This window comes from Neolamprologus brichardi, chromosome 7, assembly GCF_056152115.1.
Source record: "Neolamprologus brichardi isolate AB-2024 chromosome 7, ASM5615211v1, whole genome shotgun sequence".
In the NCBI taxonomy this organism is placed as follows: domain Eukaryota; kingdom Metazoa; phylum Chordata; class Actinopteri; order Cichliformes; family Cichlidae; genus Neolamprologus; species Neolamprologus brichardi.
Window position 1 is genome coordinate 13,830,605 of NC_142110.1, and position 17,810 is coordinate 13,848,414.

Below are 17,810 nucleotides of genomic sequence, written 5' to 3' on the forward strand. Positions count from 1 at the left end.
TTGGTGGATTTTTCTGGATTTAACTATCATTCCGATTTTTTTTAAACAACAACAAAAGCAAACAAACAAAGAAAGAAAGAATCCCCGTATCATTTCGAATAATTATGTTCCAAATGATTATTTCGATTACGAAAAATAATCATTTTTTCTTTAAAAATGTAAGATATTCTCCTTCCTTTTTTGGAAAGTGATTATTATGGCATAGCTTTTTTTCTTTTCTTTAAAAAAGAGGGGATTAAAAACAGCGAAGCCTGAACACTGCTGCGTTTTGGAGCTCCGATCAGTCACAAAGCCTCCCTTTGTCTATATTTTTCGCTTGTGGTTCAGTTCAGGTCTCTTCTTTCGGCAGAAAATTATCACACTACACAAGTGGATTTAAATTAATATCTTATATAAAAATGTGAAATGATAATAGGAGAATATTTATCAAAACACTTAAGCAGTTACCAGAGTCTTAGAATTACATTTCAACAATTTTACTTGCAGCAAGGACTCCTACAGAGTACAGCAATGTACAGAGGAGGACTAAAGCCTACAGTGTCTAGGCTTCATTTATAGTATACAGGGTTCATCCTGAGTTTTACGAGCACTTCCATCTATGGAAATTCCCATGAAGACATGCTGAGACCGGTGGTCTTATTTCTGCTACCGCAGCTGTTCGGCTTCCGGTTAGTTTGAGGGTCAGTCTCCTTTTCAAAAGCCCCTTTCCCGTTGCAAGTGCACTCATGCATATATTAGTTGAGCAATAGCTTAACAAAATTTCCCATCAGAGTGATTTAAAAAAAAACAAAAAACAGGAGAAAACTGTATTTTTCATTTTATTTTCACAGTTATCAGGGAAAAAACAATCGGATGTGTATATTTTCATTTAAAAGTTGGCAGGCTTAAATGCGCAGACAAATAGTGAAATATCACGGAACATTTGAAACAAGAAGATGTTTATTTGACAAGAACTGGAAATACTGGAAACAGTAAGATGTTTTTGACTTAAAAGTCTACAAATTAAAACAGAATAAATATACAGTTTATTCCACAGGTTAATATCAGTCACACAATGTGTATAGCCTAAAGATGGGGGGAAAAGAGAATTTATTGGCCACAGTATGACAATGGTTCATTATTTATATTCATAAATAGTCAGATGTTCTGTCTTTCTGCCCTTCTCTGTCACTCTATATATGAACTCCCATTCAAAGAGATGATTCATTGGCTTGTGCATCCATGTTTTTAGTTGGATGACCATCATTTTACATTATCTGCATTGAATGCTGAAAATAATACATGATTAAAGGCTATTAGTGCAAATGAGTTCTATCCCAAAATAAGCACATACATGTTTAGAAAATTATTATTTTTAAGTGTGTTTACTAGGTGATCAGTGCCACACAAGCATTCCCATCAGACTGGAGACTGAGGTCCTCACAGACAGGAGAACATGAAAAGCACAGGAGGGACTCCGAATCTCCAGACGTTTAGGAAAGACTTGGTGAATATCTTTACACTAGGCACTGAGCTATAATGCATGTATTTCACCAAATGCAGACAAATAGTAAAAACGCAGACCCAAACCGGAAGAGACTCTGCACCCAGTACATAATCAGTATTGCATTCTTGATTAGTTGCTGGCAGCGTCTTCTGCCTCCTTGGTCGTAGCCTCCTTTTTGCTCTCCTCCCTGGTGCTGCGGTTCAGGCTTCCATTCAGAAAGCTGTCTGTGGTCTGACGCTGGAAGTGCTTCCTGGTGCCCACAAGGGAGGGGTTGTTGACCAGGGTGTAGAGGAGCTGCCAGTGCCTGCGGGCTCTCTTGGCAATGGACACTTTATTCTGTTTCTTATCCTGCTGGACGAGCTGGATCCCTGAGGACGTTCAGATATCATGATTGCACCAAAAGGTATGACATCTATAAGTCCTATGTAATGACATGTAAGGATAACCCTTTTTCTATTTTAAACTGAAATTGGAAAAGGGTGACTTGTGGGCCTCCCAAAAGACATCCTATATACAGCAGATAGAGTAATAATAGAAAGCAATCATATTTTAATCCTCTAAGCATGGTGGGAGCATACTGGGCTTTCCATTAACACGCTGAAAGCCAAAGCCCCTTGGGCTGAATGAATATGTAACAGGCAATTAGCGTAGCTCATCTGTGTAATCAGCTACTGGAGAAGTAATCACTGTAATACAATAGATTATTCCAGATAATACATTGTTTTCTAGATGCAAACAAGCAACATCTCCATGGCACGTTTCTAATTGGACTCAGCTGTGTCTAAATTCCACAACAACCGCTGAATCCTGGCGGATTTTCTTGTTAATTTGTCAGTGTAATGCATGTCCTGCTGTCATGATACGTGAGCGACCATCAGTCTCTTCCTTTGTGTGTCAGTGGCGTTGCTGCAGATCTGCGGTCCACCCTAAAGCACCCGTTCACACTTTGGATTAACGCAAGTTGTTAATATAAAAGATACAATATAGCACCTATATTACAGGATGCAGAGTCATAACGACAGTTTATTCGTTTATGACTGATATGATTAGGACAGGCAGCCGGACTCCAAGCTATTCTGCTCTGAGACTCAATTTGCTCTTAGCATATTAAATCAGAGCTGCCTTCATTTTCACTGTACGTGCAGCAAAGTCAGATGATCTGATTATGTGTTACAGTGACCTGCTATTAAATTCTAAACACCCCAGAGAAATTAAAGATGCTACAGCACTTTTAATACAGGTATTAAGCTGATTTTGAGCTTTAAGAATAATCTGGAGAAAATTTCTTAATGTCATGAAACAACTGAAACAATGGGCTGATCCTATTAACAAAGACTACCTGTGTGCAATGGTCACTCTTCTGTGCCATTAAAAAAAAAAACACCACAATGTGCTTTTTTTTGTCCACAAATGGAGAACAGTCTGTGGTGTGGATTGAGTTTTGTGCTACAGACCTTCTTCAGCATCTCGTGACCTCTGTCCAGCTTTGGTGTCCTGGCCCACAGACTGCAGCAGCATCCCACAGAAGGCCTTCATCACAGGGTGAGACTGGCTCACCTCGATCTTCAGATAATGAGCATAGCAGCGGTAGGCTGCAGGCAGACGTAGGGAGGGGTGAATCATTCTGACTGGGCAAAAGCAATAAACACACAGGACTGCGCCCCATGTTGGCTTTGAGGCAATCACACATAATGACCATACAATCACACTTTCTCTCTCTTTTTTTAACCACCTGCTTTTTCTGACAGCAAATCTGCAGACATTTCCATGCAATTAGAGTCCCTGCCCTGCACAGAATACAGATATCATATGAGCTGCAGTGAGCTGGCAGGAGGGTAAAGTGGACAGGATGCAAATTTCTAACCTCTAAGTGGGATCAGAAGAAGTGCTTTTTCTCATAGAAAATTGCTTCCACAATGCTTCCACAAACATAAAAGCGTGTTGCTATTACCTATTAATATGTTAACGTCCTGTTTCTGAGTCCAAAGAGAAAAAAATGGGAACTATTAAATATTTATTAGCTATCTTTAAGCAATAGATGGATGCTAAAAGTGCCAATAATTGATAAAGAAAGTGTTTTTTAGCCAACCTATAATCCTTCTAATAATGACCGCATGTTCACTATTACAGAAATGGACACTATACTGCTTCTAACCTGCATACACATCAGTTATCTCGCTCACCTGGGTCAAAAGCCTCCACATTGCGGTTAAGAAGACTGATATCCATACGTCCCATGTGGACAATGTTGAACAGGGCTGTGATGATCATGCGCCAGATTCCCAGTATCACCCCGATCAAAACGTTAACAGGAAACATCAGGTATGTCAGCAGGAACAGATTACCCCTGTGAGATCAATTAGAATGCATCAAATCAAAATCAGGCAGTAAAATTATGTAAGTACAGGAAAATGTACGGTAGAAAATGCAGTAAATCACCTGTTGTCCAGATCTCGTGTGCCTCCTGTCTTTTTGATGAAGCAAAACCTGGCGGTGATATGTTGAATCAACACAACCAGGAGAAGCATGAGCCAGAAAGGCCTGAAAAGGTAAAACCCACATAGAAGGAGCAGTGATTAAAGCGCAAAAAACATTTGTAGCTGGCAGGAAATTGTACAACATACACAGAGAATGTTGTTGATTGAAAAACGCTCCAGGTGTCAAATTTCAAACCTAGCAGCACCACTGCACAAATACTCTCAGGTCTGGATTTACGACAACTTGTGTTTGTATCTTTTTTTATTTATTTTTTTTACAAGGTCACAACCTTAAAATAAGCTAAAACTGAAAGCTGAGAGACACCAAGAATTATATCACTCACCACATGCTCCACAGGACCTGAAAGAGAATCAGATTCTGTCTGTGGAGGACAGGTATGATAACAAGGAAGACTGCAATCAGAAGGCAGAGGAAGAACACCATGGTCTGGATGATCATGCCTGCGGGGGAGAGATCAGAGCTTTACAGTCTTAGCACTTAGACACTATCCAGCATCCAACAGATCTACAGTGGTCACCCCACTGTAGAAGGCTCGAATACTCTGATATGTCTCTGCCCGAGCTGGTCGATTGAAAGAATTGCTTTTAGGCAATATTTAAGGAGCATGAACAGAAATAATACAAATATCTAACAGAATTTGGAAACTGGATATACAAGAATTGGTAGTGAGCACAGTTATGTCAAAAACAGAATGTAAAGATGTTGTTAAAAATTGCTGAGGTTTGTGTTTGGAGTGAAAAAGGATAATCAGGACTTGGAAAAAATAAATTATAGGGACAGGTAAGATTGGAGAGTTCACAGAAAAGTGAAAGAGGTTTGGGGAGTTGATGCGGATGTGTGTGGTGGAGAGATACTGAGTATACTGAGGGAAGGATTGTGAAAATGAGCAGCAAAGGAAGAGGAAAAGGAAAGGCCAAAGGAGCAGTTAATGTATGTGGCGAGAGAGGACATCCAGGGCATTTCTGTGATGAACAGATGAAGAACAGATGATCAGTGATCTACTGTGCTGACCCCTAATTAGAACAGTCAACAGAAAACTATGAGCAGGCATGCTGAACTCTTCCCTGAATATGGATTTACATACAGAAAATTCATCAAAGTTTTGTCTCTAACTTGTTTTATTTAAAGTAGAAACAATATATAGACAATCTAAATAATAACAATCTTTCCGAGTAACTGTACCAATGCAGATGTGAGCTGCTGTAAAGCTGGTGTATCCCATCCAGCAGACGAGTGCAGGCCGGGAAGCTCTGATATTTCTCTGGCAGTTGTAAACATTATAGCTATCGCCTCTGTACAGCCCTTTCAGATTTGACCTACGGAATGTAAAACACAATTAAAACAATGCGACACTATGGGATACATAAACTAGTTCAGCCCCAACTGTATAAATCACATAGTAAATTGAAGAAGCAATTTAGCAAGGGATAGACTGAATACTCAATTCAATACTTGACTCGGAAATCCATTTATTTTAATGCGATGCCATTTCTGGTAATGGCACAGTATTTCATTTTTCTTCTTAATAGCCATTTTCAATTGCAGCAGCAGTTAACACAGACTAAATGCTTCCCTGTCTGCACGATTAGTACTCTATTATGTTATAATAACCATGGCATTATAATGAAGTAGCCAGAATGCAAAGGAAATTCAATTCATAACAACAACAAAAAAGTGAAAAAGTGCAATCACAGACAACCTACCGATGCAGAACCATAGATCGCATGAGCATAGCCAGGTTGACCAATCCAGACAGGGTCATTGCTGAAATATAACACACTGCAGAAACATTGGCACATGACATTCAGGTTTTTTTTAATGTGGAACGATGTCAATCTTGAACAGTAAAATTGTACAAAATAAATGCATCAAAAAAAAAGGGCATAGCGTTATGTACGTGTGCATCTCTCATATTTCTAAATGGCTTCTCTTGTTGTCTTGTGTCACTTACCCTCTACACACCACATGTAATAAACCACTATCCGAACCACTTCATGTTTGTCTGGAGACAGTATGATTCTGAAACCAGCTAAAAGGTTTGCAACATCTTCATTGACTCCCAAACGAGCAGTCTGGAGAGACGGCACGACTGCTGAGATCAGCAGAAGACCCATCTAAGAGGGGAAAAAAAGGACATTCATTAATAGCCAGTGAAGCTACTCTTGAATGCTAATGCAATAACTTTTATGGATGTGGAAATAAAATGAAACACATCATGATAATATTCGGAGCTTGGCTGAAGTTCTTGAGTTAGGATAAGACCGTTTGAGAGATTCTGTTCTCTCTTTCTACACCAAGCCATGCAATTACGTCTCTCCTTGTGTGTTTTGTTAACATTTATGAAATATACAGGGATTATTGTGTTTAATAGTAGCTGTGGTAGTTACCTGATACAGGGTTATGAAAGACACAACACCAGATATAGCCAGCTTCAGCGGAAAACGGAAAGCTGCATGAAAACAGTAAAGGTAAATGGTAAATGGCCTGTATTTGTATAGCGCCTTTACTAGTCCCGCCTAGGGACCCCAAAGTGCTTTACACACCCAGTCATCCACCCATTCACACACACATTCACACACACATTCACACACTGGTGGAGGCAAGCTACAGTTGTAGCCACAGCTGCCCTGGGGCAGACTGACAGAAGCGAGGCTGCCATATCGCGCCATCGGCCCTTCTGGCCAACACCAGTAGGCGGTAGGTGAAGTGTCTTGCCCAAGGACACAACAACCGAGACTGTCCGAGCCGGGGCTCGAACCGGCAACCTTCCGGTTACAAGACGAACTCCCAACTCTTGAGCCACGATCGACCCCGGTGTAGAAATATTAAATTAACAGGATTACATATTGCTTTTCCAAATCAGATCTAAGCATATTTGTACTGCACACATTGTGTATTCATGCAGTTGCTTCACATGACCACCTTCTGTATAAATGACCAATTCAATAATTATTCCAAGAAGAGTTTGACCAGTTTTAACGCCTAATATGTGCATGACATGGTATTAAGCAGGTCCCAGACAAATATATTTACCATCCTCTGGTGTATAGATGTAAGATTTCACAGCATCGGTTATTCTTTGGGGGAGTTTGGGCTTGTCTGTGCTCGACGTGCTGAAGCGAAAGGTGAAAAAAAAGAAAGTTAAATTAAAAATTTAAATTGTAAACAGCGTTTTAAACCTCAGCCTCTCTCTGCTATGCTGAAACAAACTGTTTACTTCACTACATTCGAACTGTAGGAACACAGAGATGGCTATGTAACAGCACAGCAAATCAATGTTTTTGATAAGAGGCAACAATTCTCACCTGATTTTGGTAGACTTTTTCTTATTGAGCATTTTCTTGACATAGTCTCTATAGTAGCTGCTGCTCAGATCCTAAAAGAAGAGCAATCATATAAGTAACCAAATTTGGGGAGACATAAATTATTGAGTCAGGCTTTAATGTACCTAAACACCTTTGGACATCTGTGTCTTTAAGTTCTATCTACATGTAAATGTATTTGCTAAAGTATGAAAAAAAAAAGCCTCCTTGCAATTAGGTTCATGGTGCCGGACATTGGGGGTGTGACTCATACACCGGCCGATCCCGACATCCAGTTTTGTCACACCATGCCAAGATTAGCATCAAATAAACACAGCATTGTGTCTCGTCATTGCAAAAACAAGGTAACCTTTTCATAAACCGATCAAGAACATAACGCAAACCAATTACCTCAAATCTACTTAAAATGATTAGGTCACAGATGTGCCGTGTCGGACTTCACGTTTCCCCTCAGCCTAGACTGTATAAGCATAATAAGCCTGTAGATTACAAGGCAGCTTATACAGGCTTTTCATGTCCACAGATTCAAAGGAAATGCGAGTCTGCGAGTTTTTTGTTAAAGGTCAGGTTCACAGAAATGTAGACTATTAATACATACAATTGTTTCAAGCATGTTATGCAAGAAGCCCAAACAATTAGTGACATAAGAGCTGTTCAACAAAAATGACTCAATGAAGTCAGAAAAACTGCTCCCAGATCAATACTCACCTCTGTAGCATTGTTCTTTTCAGTGCCCTTTAAGCCCTTGAACAGAAGAAGGGGATACTGAAAGCTAAGGAATGCCAAGCAAGCAATCTGGGGCAGGCTGGAGAAAAGAGAGTAGTGTTTGTGTATCTGCAAAGAGGTAAAAAAGAAAAAGATTTTAAATCACTTAGAGACTTGATTTAGGAGTTTGGGGATTAAGCGCTGGGAATACATTTAACAAAAATAGCTATTCATGTTTGTTGTGGTGAAAGTCTGTACTCTGGCCAAATCAATTCTCACCTGCCACACAAACATCTGAAACCTCCACTGACCGCACATCTCGTATCTAACTTGACAACTGAAATGTATTTTGAAAAGTAGCTGGCTATGAACTAAACGTGGACAGATTTTCTTACTAAATATGTAATTCTGTGCATTTTACTCTATTGTTTTTATGTGATTTAGCTCAAAACCTCACTAATATATTTTTTAAAGAAGGCCATCACACACAGTGTACTCTGGATGTGACATATTACTGAGACACACTAAAGTGATTAAGTGTGACAAAGCCTCTTGATTAAGACCAGCGGACTGTGGAACTAATTGTTTTGAGTCACAGGCATTCATAGGTCTGAAAACCTTAACAACTTGGACGTGGCACAAGATTTGGGATTGGGTAAGCTTTTAAAAATCCCAACCTTGTATCCATGGATCTATCTCAAATCCCCAATATTCATCTATTGAAATCCCATCTTTTGTAGATACTACAGACCAGCTTTGTTTGGTAGTCAGTGTGTTTCCAGACAAGAACAAACCAGCTTTGTTTTTGAAATGACCCTTTATATTGAGACAGATGACAGACAACAAAGAAAGTGACTCAATCCTGGAGCAGATTCATTGTAACAAAATAAACCACTTATAAATGAACTGGAGCTAATTATGACAATGAAAGTGATCTGTGCTTACCACTGGTGTTTTTGGGCAGTCAATTATCTGCCAGACCAGAACACCAAAGTGTGTCCAAGACAAGAGGCTACCGAGTACATAGCCAACTTTATTATGTAAAGTGCCACATGCCAGGAGAGGGTAGTATAGTGCGGGGTAAAAGAAGACTCCCAGAATCACCCAGTTCTCTGCAAATACAACAGAAATGTGAGAAGACCAAGTTTGAAGGAGTTACAACTCTTATTGTACCATACCACAGACCAAAACTCTTGCTGAAACTATAGTTGATTTAGGCTGCATTTCTTACTCTGCTGAACCCTCTACTGTTTAGGGATTGTGTAACGTTGCAGGGGACCAGCTGCCTGCTGTCCTTTGTTATGTAATTTCAGACACAAAGCTTCTTGCCAAGCTTACAATCAAACTCCAGAGTTTAAAATAACATAGGAGCAAAATAATCCAGTTATGTAAGGCAGACATTTAACACTATTTTTGTGTATGGAGACACGTCTACCTATTGGTTTTAACTGCTAAGATAACTCACAAAGTTATGGGACAAGCAAATGTTTGCTGGAATGATCAAGACGACCTCACGTTTGTTAGCGGTGTCTGTTGTGAAGGGGAGAGGGTTTGGCGATATGAGCAGGCCCCACAGTTTGCACAAGAGCACTCCAAACACAGCCACTGCCAAGCCCTTGTGCTGCGTATGGTCCAGGAAGTTCACCGGACTGTGAATAAAGCAGCAGGTATTTAGAGCTCACTTGACATCCTCCTCACATTTGGATAAAACAGTTACTGATCAAGTGAGAAATGATGAAACTTAAAAGGAACATTTTTAAGTTTTCACTAGAAAACTTTAAAAAATGCCAGCTCAGTTAGAGAAGATAGAGACAGAGAATTTTCTAATTCATGTAGCATGAAAATAAAGCTTTGATTTTTAAAGTTTTAACCTAAAGTTTCAAACAGATCACTTGAATGTTCTCACCTGAATCCAGTTCAGGTTTTTGCCATAGTTTTAGTCACTGACCAATGAACAGCAGAAATGGGGGATAATTGAATGTCATCTTGACTTGAGATTTAATTAATAAATAAGGTGACAAACAAACTAAACCATGTTTCCAATTGATTTAAGGTCTTACCCAAAGCTAATAAACACAATTAGCACCTGCTACATTTAAAACTCACCTCAAATGCCAAATTATCCCTACAATAGATTCTGCTATAGCTTCTGCACATAAAGCTTCATGTCACTGTTAAATAGATGGAAGCCAGTAGACAGGTAGACTGAAAATCTGGGTGAGAGTAATAGTAGGGTACAGGGTGCGTCTGTAAAAACTGGATTTTCCATTTCACCTGTGAAACTGTAAGATAAAGTAAAGGGAGGCTCACCTGAGTAAACCTGGGAGTCCTTTCTGTCTGTCGCCGACCTTCATGCGCCTTGCCAACACTGCCAGAATCAGCATGACAACAAGCTAAAAGGAGAATAGACCCCAGTTAGCCCACCATAGCTCACTACAGCCCACTATGCAGCTTATGCTTCACTCTGCATCAGGCAAAAAAAAAAAAAAAGGGAAAAATGATGGGGTGTCTGTGATACAAAAGGCCAAACACCAGCGTCTGACTAATGCTCCCCAAGAATGTTGCTTGAATGAAGTTCAATGACCTGTCATGACCTGAGACACATTTAGAAAGCAGAAATGGGGGGAAAAAAAGCTAGACTATAAGTCTGGACCAACTACAAAGACCCTCCATAATCAGTTAATGAAGGAACTTCATCATGAAAACACAAATGTACTTATCATTAAACCTAAAATGGCAAATCTGTGTTCAGTGATTATACAAATGTTTTGTAATGTAGTGCTTAACAACTTCTAAATTTGAAAAATTATATCTCAGTTTAGTCAGAATGTGGGCTACAAATAGCTTTCTTTTTATTATTCCTGTAAGTGCAGCGTTTAATAAGCAGCAAAACATTGGGCAAAAACAATTTTCTAATATGGATCACGCTTGTGATCACATAACAGGATTATTTGTTCCTGGGATCATTGCCAAAGGGTTCGCAAAACTTCATTCAAACCAACATTTTTGTACATTTTTAAAACTTGAATGCAATTAGAAACGAAAGAAACGCAAACCTTGATGTCTCAGTGTGGCACATCATTACACGCCTGACAGGATGTAATATACGGGACAGTTTAATGTGGTGTCATATTAATCCAAGAAGACTGCGGACTTACAGATATCACAGTGATGCATATATGATAGAGCCTGTCGTCAGCAGTAGGGTCACAGGGAGGGATTACTCTAAAACAAATGGAGCAAAACAGTCACGTGAGTAAAATATAACTGAAGGCTTTTGAGTCACTGCGCTGACCTTCAGTATACCTCATTAACCTTTTCACACTTTCCCTATCAGAGCCATTTGTGGTTGGAAACTCTGCAGCTGAAATCCCGCAGCAGAGATTTGCATGTTAAACGGATTGGTATCGGCGTGACAGGGAAACAACAAATGCCTATGTTCATGTTCCTGTGCTCTAGAAGAGCAGGAATGCCTGGTCATGGGGTTGTAATTACAATTCAGAGAAGGCCTCACACATCAACCACTTACTTTATCATCTGTGAGCATAAAGATGGCAGCTTCCAGAATAGATGTTTCAATATTTCCTACCTTTCTAAACAATCTGTGAATTCCTAACTTGCTATTTTATAACAATGTGGAAAAATTTAATTATAGCCAGCTCTCAGTGGTGCTTCATAAACTGACAGGGAGCTATATTAGAGGCCCAAGACTAGCTACAACTCAATACAGTATTATTTTTTTACAACAGCAAAATGGCTTTTTAGCTAAACATGGCAGCTTCGTCCACCATACTTCATTCATGTTGTTCATCTGGAGGCATCATTTCTTTTATTAACTACCCTGTACCAGTGAAAACATAATGGATTTTAACAACATAGAAAAGCAATTTGGACAAAAGGAGCTAAGAGGAAAAAGCTTCACTGTGGGATACGTCATGGATCTTTAAGCGGTATCATATAAAGTGCAACTTGGTAACATTTTGGGTGTGAAATATACAGACAAATGTTTAAAAAGTCTAACTTTTTTCCAATAAGTTCCACAGGCATTTCAAGGACAACCTACAACCTCAAAAGATGAAAAGGATACAGCCTCGACATGATAAATAATAAGAACTGAAAGAAGACCACACACTGACGCTGGCGCTAGCACTGCAGAAGTGTGCCAAGTGTCACCTAATATCTCAATGAGAGGAGAATCTCACAGAGACATTGTTCACCCTCAGAGAAAGTTTTAAGAACTACTAATAAACATCAAACAAAGTGCAGACTAATTTTAAGCAAAGATTTAAAAGCATTAAAAGTAAAATAGCATTAACTTGAAAGAATTCAACTTAAGACTTTACTTACTCTGGTTCAATTTTGGATGGCAGTGGATCCAATTCTGGGTAGTCATAGTCCATTGCGACTTCTCTTTATCAAAAGAGTCCCACGTCTTACAAAAGATCTGGAGTTCTTTTAACCACAAAGTGGCACACAGCTGTGATCACCTTGTCTCCAAGGCAAAAGTGTCTTCCAAATCCCACGCTGGACTCAGTTGCTGCTGCAAGTGTCCTTGTTTCCCTGTGTTTGGTCTACTTGCACTCAGACTCTGCTACCCTCCTTCACTGCATTCAGGTGACCTGGTCGCACTGTGGAGCTGAGAGTAATGTGACAGGTCCTGGCTGCAGCGCGTTGCCTCTACCTTCCAAAGGCCCTATTTCAGCTCAGGGTTACCACCGCACCAAGAGCCTGGGGAAGAGAGCGAGAGGGGGGCAGGGTGTGAAAGAAGGGAAAAATGTGGAGATCTGGGTAGCCAATCTGTAAGGCCACCTGTGGCTTACAGGGATTACATCTACTTTTGGAGTTGTGTTATTGGACCTGTGGCCGGTGGCTGCAGTGGTCAGGTGTGCAGAGTTATAAAACTCCAGCTGGGACTATGTGGGTAGCTGGGAGCTATGAGCCTTTTCTATCGGAGCAATCAGAGTTCCACGTTGATAACATGGAAATTCAGGTGTTTTTCCTTTCAGTCATGGTTCAGGTGCATTTGCTAAAGGTTACCCAAACTAAATCCAGGAAACCCACCATTGCAACATGGAACAAGCAAAGCAGAATGGAAGGGTTTCAATACAGTCACTAAGGTGTATCCTCACATCACCTCGCATAACTCTACACCTTCAGCATGATAAGGATCAAGGAGGGGTTGATTTACCTCAGTACTTTGTCTTCTGCACATAATTTAAGATAGCATGTCCTAGTACATATTTATGTGACGACAAGTTTCTTAACCAGATATGTGCATCTTTAGCCTCCATACTGATATCAAGTTATTTTAAAATATTTGAAAGTTATGTCCAAACAGTGCTGCAAGTCGTCCTGATAAGGATCACAAAACATAATGAGAAAGGAGGAAATGTGTTTATGCAAGTATATATGTGATGGTGAATGAGTTACTGTCAATGTGCCCAGAGGAAAGAAATTTCATCTGAGCTTTTTTAACATACCAATGGTGTCTTTGACTGATGAATAATATACAAAAAAGGGTTTATTGTATGGATGTACAATGGACAGTAAAGTTCAGATTATAAATATTAATTGCCTTTCACATATCTTTAAATTCAGTTACCACTGCACATAGTTAAATTATCACATTATTAATATTTTTTTTAAAAAAATTATTTGATAGAGGTTCGAGAAAAATGAATTTCTTTCTGACTGACTTTCATTTCTCCTTCTTCCCCTTATTCCTAAATAACTGAATACCTGATGTGTTGGGCAAACAGAAACCATCACTGATGCTTTTAATAATTTATTATCCAATAGCTGTAAGTTATTTGTCAAGCAGGGATGTCGGGCAATTTGCTGTTTCAGTCTTTTCATATGTGATGAGTTCCTTCTTTTCTTTTTGGTTTTCCATTATAAACTGAAACTCTTGGATGGGTCAAGTGATACAAAAATAAGTAGAAGTTATTGCATTGGTTGCTTTTGCACAGTTCCTTCAAGTTTGGAACATGTGGCTGATTGGTCTTTTAAAAAATGAGAACAAATAAATCAAGAATGAATATAGTCTATGGTTGAAGGCCTAAAATAATAATATTTATTGGTTATACCTTTGTTTTTGTCTGTTTCACATGACCTAGTTCAACCCATGGAAGCAGGTTGCCATGACTCCCTAATCAAGACAATTCTTCTGTAAACATTAATCCAGGTACAAAGCAGGTTTACTCAAAATATCAAAATGTGGCTTTGCTATGACAGGTGACCACAACAACACAGGTTCAGGTGGTGTTGCTGTACTTCAGTAGAAGCAGTATAATCAACAATAATCACAGCAGTCTCTCTTATTTGTCATTAATTTCAATAAGGAATGTAGAATATCAACAGAAGCTTATTCTCTCTGAAGTTGGGCTCATCCTTGCTCCCATCTAATTAACCTTATTAACTAGATGTTGGCTACATGGCTACCTTAAGTATGACAAAAGCATAGGAATGTGTGACAGAGGTCAGAGGTCAGCGTTACAACTCCTGTTAATTTCCTTTTGTGCAACAAGTTGAATAATAAAATTTTTTTTTTAAAAACAGAAACACTTGAAATTGTATATCTATGTTGCCCCACATACACAAAAGATCCCACTGTATGTATTCTGTGCAGCATGTCTGCAGAAATCTCTTCCAGCATTCAGCTGCAGCTGGCTGAGACTAAGTCAGTTCTGCAACATTGCTTCCATGTCTCATTATTCCAAGATTAAAGGCACACAACCTTAAAACTCAACAAAATTTCCCCCCTAACACCCTTAAGAAAACATGGTTTCTCAAGCTTAGTAAGCCACCAAATCAAATGTGCTCCCAAAGTAAAACTAGCCCGACAAATAAAGGGGTCAGTGAACAAAGAATGCTTTGAACAGTTACATCACAGAGAGGCAGTTTGATTGAGCCAGACAGTTCACTTGTATCAGGTTTAGGAAGTCAGCTCTAAATCCTTTTTGGAAGAAACTATGTTAAGCATGAGTGTTTAAAATAAACACAATTGAAATACTGATTAACTAATCCCTTCTTAACAATGTAAACACCAACATCCTAAAGACAGACAAGGCAGGCATTCACAAACTAGTTAGATCTGGGAAAGCAGACATTGAAAAGATGTTAGCACAATCACTCACTGCACCAAAAGTTTATATACATATATATTTTTGTGGTGACTCCACCTTTATTGCATCTTAAATTACCTGCTAAATGTGGAGAAGGTGATTTTCATAACTCTTTATAATCAAACACTCCACACACCTTTTATGTTTTTCATTTTTCGCAGTTCAAACCAAAATGTAGTTGCAAATCAGATCAGTTTCCCACAGATGAACATGACTGTCGTGTTTTGTGTGAAAGACAGCTGCAGGGATCGGGTTAGATTCGGTTTCCTGCAAACATCACTGAGAAATTTCATGCCTTTGAAGTGGAGTTTGATCTTGCAAACAAAGGCACTTTCAGCTTGAGAGCGACAGCAGGTAACTCAACCACCTGTGCCACTGTTCCGCATGTGCAATGGACTAATCTAACCTTGCTTGTGTTTTGTGCAGTTAAACCTGCACCTTCTAGGGTGATTAGAAGAGCAATAACGTGAGTGTATTTTACACTATCTGCAGTGGCAACTTAATTTCATTATCTTTAAATTGCTAGCTACTTAACGACCACATGTGGGTGTGCTGCAGCACCAGATAAGCATGGAAAATCATCAATTGCTTAAAATCTACCCATTTCCAATATTGCCAAGAGCACGAAATCAGGCACATTTAAACAAGGTTGCATCACCTTGACCTATAGGCAGCTTCAGTAAAACACCACTCTGGACTAGCTCACAAAGTTCACCAAAACTATGAAACCTGTAATTAGTACCTTACCTTTTGCTGACCTGGTGCTGTCTTTAGAGAAGGGACTGAGGCTTCATGCACCCCTTGGAGAAGTTCACTAATTACAGAAACATAACTCTCAAGTGCAACTAGTTTTTTTCTGAACAGCTCTTGCAGTGTAAAGTGGGGACTTTGTACTCTCTATCTTGTTGTCATGAAAGCATCATAAAAGGGCTGCTCCATGCAAAGACAGAAAAAAAACTGTTGTGAAACATAAAGAAATGATTAATGTGGCCAAGTTCAAGTTTTAGTGTGTAGGTATAGGTGCATATTTCCATTAATACAGTTACAGGCAATTGGTGCTAAAACGTTTGTCACATGGGCGTGCCTATAGATTGGAATCAATATTTAAAGTGATACATTATTAGTTTACTGCCATTATTTAGCCTTATTGGTGCTTTTAGCCCACTTACTGACCTTTGGTGACATCCTGCTGGGGATTTTTGCACTGTTGACATATCAGGTCAAAGAGGGAATTGTTCCTGTCATAGATGTGTCAGACTGGGGAAACATCTGTCACAATGCATGGGAGGTCCATTCCCATCCACTGTGTCATCCCATGACTGTGAATTTCACGTGATTTATTTCGTTTTTGCCCAAACTGTGCAACCCGGGAAGAGACGTCCTTCAGATTCAAGACGAGTCAGCCGACAGTGTACGATTCAATTTTTTTTTATTGATGTTTTTCTCTGCTAATTGAGGCTCTGTTTGTTTTTCACCCACGTAAAAGCATCATAGATGGGGATGCACTCCTGGGCAAAATTATCAACTTAGTTCTTTCCCTGGAGACAAAGTGATCTACTAAGAGCAGCTGGTGTATAGTGAGTTTATTAAGTTAGGTGCTTTGTGAAGGTCATTATTAACTCCTTTTTCATGGAGGAGAGTACATTGTTATTCCTGGAGAAGAGGAGTTATGCCTACACTAACCTCGGGATTTTGATAACACTCACAACATACCTCACTTTCTATTTTTTCACACCAGGGAGCAGTAAAATTCATGTCTGCAGTCTCTTAGGGTAAAACACATGCTATTCTTCCCTTGTCTAGTTTTGTGATACTGGAGTAGAAATCTCAAGTGCAACTTTAAGAGCCCAGAGTTGCTCTTCTACATACACGTCAAAGGGGACCTTCCTCTGGCCTTTCCATACAAGTGAATACATCCTCCTAATACTGTTGAGCAAGCTCTTGAGGAAGCACAGTAATCGCATCATGAAGATGAGCTTGGTATCATAATTATTAACTTGCTGACTTCAGGTTTCTTCTGAAAAAAACCTGTAGTTGAAGTAATGAGTAAGCAGTCATCCTGTTCTCATTCAAAAACAGTAAATAATAAGAAGTCAATCTGAATTTGGCTGGTATGTTTTACTCCATTGAAGTAAGTGCTGTGCGCTGGAGGTTGTTTGAGGCCTTCCAAAACAGTTTAGTTTCAATTTGAAATAGCTCAGTTGAAAGTAACTCAATAAAACTTAATCTTCCTTAAAAATATCTGGGGGGTTTCTCTTCTTTATTACAGTGATGTGCAAAAGTCTTGAGCCACCCTACATTTCTTCATATTTTGCTTCCAAGGAGCTGGAGTTTTTCACAATTTAAGTTTCAAAGTAAAAGTTGTCCAGGCTTTCTAACGCCTCTTTTCTTTGTACATCAACAGCTTTTTCACTCATTTTTAGTCCAGTCTTTGTACCTGACCATTTTTAGAGTAATTTGTTTTTCTTTGTTTGTTAAGACACTTAACACTGACTGTTCAAGTATAAAATGGCACACTGGTTCAAGGGATGAACTGGTATTGTGTCTTTACATAATAAACATTTGGCCACTTTGTTACTTGCAGCATGTCACAAGAACACATTGTTCTAATTTCTTTAGTTAATCTAATCTATGAAAAAGGCAGTAAATAAATCAAAAACACAGTTTGACAGG

At 39.2% G+C, this 17,810-nt stretch overlaps 1 protein-coding gene across 1 annotated transcript; it reads right to left on the reverse strand.

The window, feature by feature from the left end:
* Positions 1 to 921: 921 nt before the first annotated feature.
* On the reverse strand, positions 922 to 16,019 carry stra6 (signaling receptor and transporter of retinol STRA6). Its single transcript, XM_006789281.3, has 18 exons — positions 15,885 to 16,019; positions 12,361 to 12,741; positions 11,172 to 11,238; positions 10,324 to 10,406; positions 9,529 to 9,662; positions 8,959 to 9,125; positions 8,017 to 8,142; positions 7,291 to 7,361; positions 7,019 to 7,098; positions 6,373 to 6,434; positions 5,937 to 6,099; positions 5,689 to 5,764; positions 5,168 to 5,301; positions 4,308 to 4,425; positions 3,926 to 4,027; positions 3,670 to 3,833; positions 2,941 to 3,078; positions 922 to 1,854 (listed from the first exon to the last, which is right to left on the reverse strand). The coding sequence occupies exons 2-18, from the start codon at positions 12,411 to 12,413 to the stop codon at positions 1,616 to 1,618; spliced, it is 1,977 nt and encodes a 658-aa protein (XP_006789344.2). The 5' UTR covers positions 12,414 to 12,741; positions 15,885 to 16,019; the 3' UTR covers positions 922 to 1,615.
* Positions 16,020 to 17,810: the final 1,791 nt, after the last annotated feature.

Excerpts from the sequence above, each read along its gene's own strand:
- stra6 (XM_006789281.3), bottom strand. The coding sequence starts at position 12,413 with ATGGACTATGACTACCCAGAATTGGATCCACTGCCATCCAAAATTGAA. Across the intron at positions 5,765-5,936 it reads TTACATGTGGTGTGTAGAGG|TGTGTTATATTTCAGCAATG; the intron begins GTAAGTGACACA and ends ATGTTTCTGCAG. Across the intron at positions 3,834-3,925 it reads ACACGAGATCTGGACAACAG|GGGTAATCTGTTCCTGCTGA; the intron begins GTGATTTACTGC and ends TTGATCTCACAG.